At 50.1% G+C, this 9690-nt stretch overlaps 1 protein-coding gene across 2 annotated transcripts; it reads right to left on the bottom strand.

Annotated features, from left to right (window-relative positions):
• Positions 1-591: 591 nt before the first annotated feature.
• Chrnb2 (cholinergic receptor, nicotinic, beta 2 (neuronal)) lies at positions 592-9684 on the bottom strand. 2 transcript variants are annotated; one of them, XM_013015217.1, is made up of 6 exons: positions 9541-9684; positions 7949-8094; positions 7744-7788; positions 7284-7393; positions 5114-6096; positions 592-1378 (listed from the first exon to the last, which is right to left on the bottom strand). In XM_013015217.1, the coding sequence occupies exons 1-6, from the start codon at positions 9602-9604 to the stop codon at positions 1341-1343; spliced, it is 1386 nt and encodes a 461-aa protein (XP_012870671.1). In that variant the 5' UTR covers positions 9605-9684; the 3' UTR covers positions 592-1340. The 2 variants fall into 2 exon arrangements, with proteins under 2 accessions (XP_012870671.1, XP_012870670.1); XM_013015216.1 differs by having other exon boundaries at positions 5118-6096; positions 9541-9625.
• Positions 9685-9690: the final 6 nt, after the last annotated feature.

Genomic DNA, 9690 nt, shown 5'->3' with positions numbered 1-9690 from the left:
GCCCAGACCTAGACTTCTGAAGTTCTGCTTAACCTGCTTAGGCCTGGTTATGAGGAAGACACAGAGGAGCTAGTAGTAGAAGGATAAAACCAGCAGTACGTGAGTGGGAGCAGGCACAGTGCTGATATGGCCCAACTCGGCCAGTTGCTCCCTGTTCCTCTGGCCTCCACAGCCAGGTCTCCTGCCCAGCCCAACTCTGATGCAGGGTCAGAAAGGCTGGCTCAGATGAAAGCTAGTGTCTTTAGTTTACCTCCTTCAAGGAATCCATCAGTTCAACATGGGCCTCAGAGTGAGGAGGAAGGGTCAGATCCACCGGCTTGTCTCACCTTCTGAGTCTGTTTCTTCATCTGTAACATGGCTCCTATTGCAATCCATGGCTACAAATGCTCCTTCAAGCTCCAAATACTGTGAACTTTCACTTCTCACCCAGTTCAAGTATACAGACCCCTGGCTACAAGCAGGGCCCTAAAAGATCCAGAACTCAGAAGCTCCCTTAATACCCATCCCAGAGGCCAAGCAATAAAGGAAGATGATGAAGTCCAGGGGGTGCAAATAATTAATCTTCATGAGACAAAAGGGAACCTAGGGCTGGGCTCTGGAGCTCTCAGAAGCAAGGGCTGTGGAACTAAGCTAGAAGCTCTCTCCCTAGGAGTCTGACTGTAGGATCCTCTGACACTGTGGGTTCTCCCATCCCAGCTGCAGTGTCAGGTCACATTAGGCCTTTCCCTTCCGCTCCTCTTTCTGACTCACCACGGTGTCAGCCAGGCCAGAATGGAGTCTAAGTTCCTGACTAACAAATTAGGTGCCTCTAACAGTCTGCTGGAAGGGGGACCAGGATGCACTGTCCATCCATCTCTTCTCCTGTGACTTGAAGGCCATACATGATTCTGACCCCTTCTTTGCCCCTTCCCTAGCACTGTTCTCAGGGTGGTGCTCTGACATCACTGTCCTCCACCTCTCAGCCTTCCTCTCCACCATGGCCTGCCTGGGTTATACAAGAGGAAGCATACAGCCCAATGCAACATAGCTGCTCTATCCTCCAGGCTGGGTTGGCTGTATAGATGATGGTGTGGGTGGGGCTCTGAGGAGGCAGGGATGGATCTGTGGGGGCAGCGCTCTCTTTCAGGAGCTCACTGGTCCCATCTTCCACCCTATACTATTGAATAACAAGGGTCAAGGGGAGAAGGGCCATGGAGCTGAGAAGGTCTCACTTGGAGCTGGGAGCCGAGTGGTCCGAGTGGAGGAAGGTGGTGGTGGTGTAGTTCTGAAAGAGAGGCTGCAGGAACATGCCGATGGTGCCAAAGACACAGACAAAGACAAAGATCCAGAGGAAGAGGCGGTCAATCACCATGGCAACGTACTTCCAGTCTTCCCTCACCTGGATGGAGGAGACCCAGGTATCAGTCACATGACATGGGATGGGCTGGGAGTGGAATGGGTACAGCAGGTCCCATATGTCCCACTCCTCTTTTCACTGATTCCTATGTACCTTTCATAGCTCTGACCTCATCCACATAAAAAGCCCCCATATTCCACCTGCCTTTAAAGCCCATCTAAACTTCTAGGTTTGGAATCAAAACCTACTGTGACAAATAGACTATCTCTTACCCTCTCCCACTACATAATCCCGATTTACCAAACCCCAGTGTGCTCTCTCAGGTCTCTGTGCCTTTTGATTGACTTTGTGTCTGAAAATCCTAACTTCTTCTCTACCTGGTAAACTCTTAAATATCCTCCAAAACCCAAATCAAGTATCACCCTCTCTATGAAGGCTTCAAACAAGTCCCCCAATGAGAATGAAACATGGTCCTCTCTGGGTTCCCTTCCATATCTCCATCACCATATTTATGCTGTACTATACTGTGTCAATGCGTATGTCTACCAAACTTCACTCTTCTAAACCACAGGGCCCCTGCCTGTTTCATCTTTGCAACCCAGGAAATGGGTGCTGATGTTTACAGGAGAGCCTCATCTAACAGCACACAGAGGCCTAAGAGAGTGAGAGCTGGGGCTCAGCTGTGAACAAGTCAGTTGCAAAGATAATACTCTCAGGCATTTGAAAGTCACAGAGCCATGGGCTCACATGAAGGGACAGCTTCTCCTCACAGCTGCTCGGCTGCAGCCTGAGTCTGGGCCTTAGGCCAGGTGAAGAGGCCATCACTAGCCAGCAGCTGAATAATCACCCATTCAGGTCACAATTATGTCTCCTGCATACCTGGCATCATGTTAGGCATTAGAGATACAAGTGAGCAAGACAAATGTACCCTGTGGTGTATTGTCTGAAGGAGACAGAAACAGAAGAATTTTTAAATGGTATGCCATGTGGGTAACAAAGGTGACAGAGAGAGGGAGAGAGAGAGAGAGAGAGAGAGAGAGAGATAGAATGGAGAGGGATATAATTCAGAAGATAACCTGAGAAAGCCTTTTTTGAGGAGATGGCATTTAAGCTATATCAGAGAACCTGATGTCTCAGAAATATGTTGAAGAAAAAACATCCATCTGGCCTGGGACCTTTGAAAATGTTTAAGCCATGAGAGATCAGAGTGAAGAATAATTTCAGGTTGAAGGAAACTAAAGAACTATGACAACTAAATGTTATTTGAGGGCTTGTAGGAGGTGGTGATCCTACTGAAGATATTACTAGAACAATCAGGAAATTTGGAACATGGATTTTATAAAAGTAATTAATTTCTGACTTTGATCATTAACTTGGGATTTTTGTTGTTGTTTTGTTTGGTTGTTTTTGGTGCAGGGAATCAAATGCAGGATCTTCCATATGCTGAACACCTGGCTTGACCACTCTGCTACATCCCCAGCCTCTATTATACAAGAAATAAGCCCTGTTCTTAGGAGAAACACAAATATTTGGGGGTAAAGAATTACAGTGCCTGCAGCTTACTCTAAAGTCACAGAGCAAAAAAAAAATATTGTAATAGTGGTAATATTTTTAAGTGAAAATAGAGACAGGTGGGCTGGGAAGGTGGCTCAATGGTAGAGTGTTACTTTGCATGCATGAGGCCCTGGGTTCAATTCCTCATCACGACATAAGCAGAAAAAGCTGGAAGTGGTGCTTTGGCTCAAGTGGTAGAGCACTAGCCCTGAGCTGAAAAGCTCAAGGACAGCACCCAGGCCCAGAGTTCAGGCCCCATGACCAACCAAAAAAAATAAATAAATAAAGACCGGAATTTTAGGCAGAAAGATCTCTATGTGTAAAGGTTCTCGGATGTGAAAAGCCTTGCCTTGCTTAAAGATGGTTAAGGCAATTAGCCAATGCCCTGAGCAAGGGAGAAATGGCACAAGCTAAGGGAAACACAGTTGATTTATATGCAAGAACCCAGGAGCTACATCAGCCAGGCTATTAGGAAATTCTTTCTGGGTCCAGGCAAGAGCTACTGGCAGCTTACAGCCTGGGTATTAGTATGGAGGTGGTGAGGAAAGCTGAAAATTATTTTGGAGGAGGTGCTCAACAGGAAAGGACTTCTGTTGACTTGACAGATGGGGAACAGAGAAAGAGAGAGGTCAAGGATTATTCTAGGTTTTTGGTCTGAAACACTGGGTGGATGGTGATGACATTTAACAAAGGATGGGAAAAGCTGGGAGAGAGTTGGTGAGAATGTAGATCAAGCAGTAGCTCGGGACAGGTTGAGATCTATGTGCCTGTGAGGCATCCAAATAGGTCAGTGTGTCCTCAGCACCTGGATTGGCAAATACACAAGACATAAGTGGACTTCAGTGGGAGGGACAGAGGCCCACACTGCAGCTGCTGCAGCTGAGCCCTGTACTTCAGCATCTCCCCTGTGGCCTTAGCTGGCTCTGGGGCTCCCACCCCATCTCCTCCAATGTCAGCCTCCCCACTATTTTGACATTCAAACTGTAAGATGCTCTCTGGCCCAAGCTTTTTCTCCAACCTAATTTCCTGCCATTCAGGCTAACAGACCTCTGAAACCACCCTCCCCCAACACAAACCTGAGTGCCTGCCCTACCTCATCCCCTAACAGGAATGGCAGAGTCCCTGAGGAAACCTAGCCAGTCACCATGGCAACAGCTGAGCCTTGGCCAAGAACCAGACAGGTACCCCAGACTTACCTCAGAGCTGGCCAGATGCTAACCAAAGTGGAGGGATGCTAACCCCTCATACCTCCCCCTAACTCCTGACTCAGTCGCTAGGAATCTCCTCTGGGAACACTGCAGGAAAAAAAAGCCAAAGCTGTGCGTGCTGAAAGAGGGTGGGGTGAACCCTCCCTTCCACTGGCCTCATCTCCATAAATATTTTACCAGATGGTTCCCCAGGACCCAGAAGAGAGAAAAGGGATATTGATTTGAGACTCTGCTGGGAGATTCATGGAACCTTTTAACCCTCCCCTCCTCCTCATCCCAACTGTCCTCAATTTTGTCCCCTGTGTGCCCCACAAAGGACTTTCAGTTTGTGCTAAGAGCTGCAGATTAACAACTTGAATGTGGTAATGCAAGCTGTGGGGAGGGACTCTGGGTGACAGCCACAGGCCAGCTGCAAACCCAGAAGGGCCTCTTCCCTTTCCAGGACATCCTCAGGACACTAATGATGCCTCAGCTGAGAGTCATTTAGTCTTGGGCACTGGTCCTCAGGAAGCCGCAAGGTCATCTTGTACTGACTCTTCTCCAATACACCAATCAAGAACACAGGCCAAGCTGAGCACTAGTGGCTCATGCCTGTGTCCTAGCTACACAGGAGGCTGAGATCTGAGGATCACAGTTGAAGCCAGCCTGGGCAGAACAGTCTATAAGACTTTTATCTGCAGTAAATCAGAAAAAGTAGGAAGTAGAGCTGTGGCTCACCCAGCCTTGGGTGAGAAAGCTAGGCAAGAGTATGAGGCCCTAGATTCAAGCCTAAGTAGACACACACACACACACACACACACACACACACACACACACACACACACACACCTCAAAACCAAACTCCCTCTTACACACACACACACACACGTGCAAGTGTGCACGTGTGCACCAGAGCCACACTTTTCCTCCATCCTGTGCTCTTCACACATGGAAGCAATGCCTTGCTTTTCAGATAAAAAGTCCCTGCTCTCTGAACCCTCATAAATATCTCGTGCCTGGTGTAGCTGGGCTGTACTCACACTCTGGTCGTCATCCTCACTCCGCATGTGATCTGCGATGAAGCGCACTCCATCCACTGCCTCCCGGAGGCCGCAGCCACATGGCCCAGCAGAGTGCCCAGGACCAGCCCCAGGTTCCGGCTCCAGCTTGGCTCCAAAGGCCCCAGCCAAACCCTGGACAGATGCACGATTGACAAAGCAGGTGCAGGAGTCTGCGCCCGGGGCATCACGGAAAAAGAGGGCACCGGCCCCCTCGCGCTCGCGCTGGCGTCGCCGCAGGCGCAGGCGCTGGCGGGCGCAGTGATGGCGCGGCTGCTGCATGAAGAGCAGTGTGGGCAGCTTCTCCAAGAAGACCACCTTGACCCAGGGTGCCATGGTGTGTGTGGTGGGTGAGCGATGGTGCACATTGAGCACGCACACGCTGGTGACAATGGAGAAGGTGACAAGCACCATGGTGAACATGAGGTACTTGCCCACCAGCGGCACATCCAGGGAAGTGGGAGGCACAATCTTGGAAATGAGCAGGAGGAAGACGGTGAGTGCCAGCAGCACGGAGATGCACAGGGTCATCTTCTCGCCACAGTCTGACGGCAGATAGAAGACAAGGATGGCCAGGGAAGTGATGAGCACGCAGGGGATGATGAGGTTGATGGTGTAGAAGAGTGGCTTGCGGCGAATGATGAAGTCATATGTGATGTCCACATAAGTGGAGTCATCGGGGTTCTCGTTGCGCCGGCCCGGCAGCGCCACGATGTCCCATTCCCCACTGGGTGTGAAGTCATCCAGGCTGGCCACATCACTCTTGAGCACCAGGTCGATCTCAGTGCGGTCATAGGTCCACGAGCGGAACTTCATGGTGCAGTTCTGCTGGTCAAAGGGGAAGTGCTTGACTTCAATCTTGCATGCACTCTTGTAGATGGCTGGTGGCAGCCAGAAGATGCTGCCGTCATAAGAGACCACAGCGTTGGAATAGAAGGACACCTCGTACATGCCATCAGCACTGCCAAGAAATGGATACAGTCAGCATTCCTCATCTGAGCATTCCTCTAGCCCTACCTATCAGCCTAGGCCTGCATGGGAGAGGAAAGCCAGAGGCAGATATGAGGAGGAGAACCCAGATCTGAAACATGCCATCCTGAAGTACCAAGAAGTAGAGCAAAAAGAGGATATGGGTGGGCTGGTAGTAAGAACTGGTGTCCTGGATAGGAGACCTGTGATGCCCCCCTTCAGAGATAGGAAAAGGTAGACGGGGGGCTGGGAAGGTGGCTCAGTGGTAGAGTGCTTGCCTTGCATGCATGAGGCCCTGAGTTCGATTCCTCAGCACCACATAAGCAGGGAAAAAAAGCTGGAAGTGGTACTATGGCTCAAGTGGTAGTGCCATAGCCTTGAGCTGAAGAGCTGAGGGACAACACCCAGGCCCAGAGTTCAGGCCCCACGATCGGACCCCCCCAAAAAAAAGAAAGAAAGAAAAGGTAGATGGAGAAGGGGTTCCATCTGCTGCTTGTCCCACGTTATGTAGGCTGACTGATCCTCATGACAGTGGAGAAGTTGCAGAAGCCAGAGTGATAAGCCCTAAAGTCATGGAGAGGGGAAAAGGCAAGTAGTATATAGGGTATGGTCCTATCAGTTGAGGAAGGTACTTTAGAGGTGGAAGGGACTGTTTCAGGAGAAAAGATTTGAATCTAGAGGAGAAACTAAGACTTATGTTTCCACGATCTTCCCAAGCTTCCAGAAATCCCCAGCCTTGAATCCATTTGAACACTAGGGGCTGTCAATCTTTAACATCCCCACTTCAACTGCTAATAGTGGAAAATCCTAAGTGAGCTGGTCAAGGTCCTAGTCCATTGACTATGCACATATATATGTGCATATAATATATATGTATATATATTATATCTCACTGGTCTGGGTTTGGGTGTCTAGATCAGAGACAGGGACCCTTTTTTCTGCAAAGGGTCCTTTGGATGTTTATAACATTCTTGGGGCAGCTCACCAAAAGCACACGTGTCTATCCTGTTATATACCAAATGATTTCCAGCGCTAACCCCCACCCTTAGTCTGGACAGTGCCTATCTGCAAACCTTCCCATGAGAAGTCCCTTCCATCTCACAGCACAAATGAATTTCTCTTACTCCCCCCATGACTTCCTCTCCTGAGTCTCCCCCAACCTTCCCAAGAGTCACCTACTTGTTGTACAGGACCACGTCTGGGAGCCAGATGTGTTTGGAAGGAAGCCGAACTTTCTTCATATTGTCAAACTCCTCGGGCTTCCAGGTGAGGCGATAATCCTCCCATTCCTGGGAAAGGGAAAGAGGGAGGCAGCACCAACCTCTGTCCCCAGGAGGGGCCCAACGTCAAGAAAAGGCACAAAAAAATTATAGACTGGCTTGAGGAAGCTTCTAAAAACCAGTCTCTTTTCCTCTGCCCAACAAGTGTGACTTGTTTGACCCTTAGAACCAACCAAGATTCAAATCCAATTATTTAGGACTCCAGAGTCTAAATGTTTCTGCTCCTTTTGGGGAAAATGAAACAGAGAGAAGGACATACCCACAAGGAAGAGGAGAAGGAAGAGAGGGAAGAGAAGAAAGGAAGAAGAAGATGGGACAAAAGAAGAGAAAAGAAGAGGTGGGATGAGAAGAGAACTAACCTGGGTCAGCCAGACATTGGTAGTCATGATCTGCTCCCGCTCATGCTGTGAGGAAATAAAGAAGCTGCTGAAAAGTCCTGCCCACAGCAGCCTCCAAATGTGCTGCCACCCCTCAGGGCCCCTCCTACTCCAGGAACACTGAAGAGTAAAGACAAACCATTCTGGCTGGGCTGGTTTCAGTAGTTGGGTGGAGTGTGCAACTTACCACACTGATGAGCTGGGCCAGGGATACCATGAGCTGCACCGTCACCAGCTCAGAGCCATTGGTAGCTGGACGAATAAGTTTGTTGTAGCGAGCGGGATCCAGGAGGTGTTCCACCAGCCGCTCCTCTGTATCAGTACCCCACACCCCTGGACAAAGCAGGGGAAAGAAGTGAATATACAAGAGGGTTCACTAGTCAGGCACTGCTGGCTCATGCCTATAATCCTAGCTACTCAGGAGTCAGAGATCTGAGAATCACAGTTCAAACCAGCCCCCTGGAAAGAAAGTCCTTCTGAGACTCTTTTCTCCAATGAGCCACCAGAAAACCAGAAGTAGCACTGTGGTTCAAAGTGGTAGAACATTAGCCTTGAGTAAAAAGAGCTCAGGCACAGCACCCAAGACCTGAGTTAAAGTCCTACAGCTGACCAAAAAAAAAAAAAAGATCCAGCCTATCCCTAGGCAAGTGGGACAATTAGGCCTAATGGGGGAGGGTGACAATAGCTTCCTACTGTCCCCTTCCTAAGGATACTTCAAAATGCTTGGGTTATCCCATGGAGGCCCAAGATTAAGCCCCTCATAGAGAAGCCCCTCTCTGAGACCACTGACCAAGGAGTCCAGACAGCCCCTTAGAGATGCCCCAGATTTAGAAGCCACTTTTCAAGGATTAATGCAGACCTGCTTCCCCACAGGTCCTCTGAAGATGATTTCAAGAGGCTTGAGGTTTTTGTCTCTGTGGCTTCCCCAGAAAATACAACTCACAGGAGGTTCAGAGAGTAATAAAAAGGGAAACAAGTATGTGCCCTGTCACATACCCTTTCTCCTAATCTGTGTTGGTTTATGTGTGTAAAATAACACTATGTATCTCCACTGATGACTAGATGTGACCACCCCCTTTCTTTCACAGACACTGAGTTGGGTAAGAGGGCTGCCTGTGGGTCCCTGAACTCCATAGATGCTGGAGCCTACCCTCCATGAAGTAGCATGTGGGTGTGGAAAGCTCACTCCCTTTATCCCCTGCTGAAACTCTGCTCAAACACCCACCCCCAGCCCTCAGAGAGAGCCTTTCTAATCCTTAGCCTGGCGGTTTTGTTGCTTCCAAATTTCCTGTCCCATCCTACAAGTCAGCTCTGTCTCCTTCCTGCCAGCCCCTGTGGGGTGACCCACATGAGGAGCCAATGCGGGGAGTGGGAAATGAGGTAGAGTTACGGGAGAGCTGTTGAAGCAAAGAGAACTCGAGATAGTTTTATAAAAAGTCAAATGACATCTCAGCCTCCGTAGCCCCCTGCCATCCCAGAAACCTGAGAGACCCGCCACCAGCTCCGTCCCCTCGGCACCCACACCCTCCCCGCGGCCACTGGTCCAGGTTTCCATCTGTTCCTCATATCATTTCCTCTTTCTGGTAGGTGCACCTGGCTGATAAGTCTCCCAAATACTCCTTGCAGTCCCCGAGGTCTCTCCCCTAGTACCCCCTAGCCCCCCTAGGCAGGCTCTGGACACTCTAGGGAAGCCCTTCCATCCGCGCGAGGGTGAGGGCGAGACAAAGCTCGGCGTCTTGGGCCATGGATTGGGGTAGAAGCTGGCCGGTCTGTTCTTACCTGAACAGAGACAGAGGAGGCCAACGCTGAGGAGCAGCGCCATGGGGCTGGAGCGCCGGGCCATGCCGTGGGCATAGCTTGCTGCCTGCTGCCTGGTCTGCTCCAGCTGAGGCGCGCGGCCTGCGGCCGGGCCGCGAGCGGAGCGCTGTC

The sequence above is a fragment of the Dipodomys ordii genome, unplaced genomic scaffold, assembly GCF_000151885.1.
Source record: "Dipodomys ordii isolate 6190 unplaced genomic scaffold, Dord_2.0 Scaffold26, whole genome shotgun sequence".
Taxonomy (NCBI): domain Eukaryota; kingdom Metazoa; phylum Chordata; class Mammalia; order Rodentia; family Heteromyidae; genus Dipodomys; species Dipodomys ordii.
Note: the sequence above shows the minus strand (reverse complement) of the source record. Positions and strands in the feature narration are given on the sequence as shown.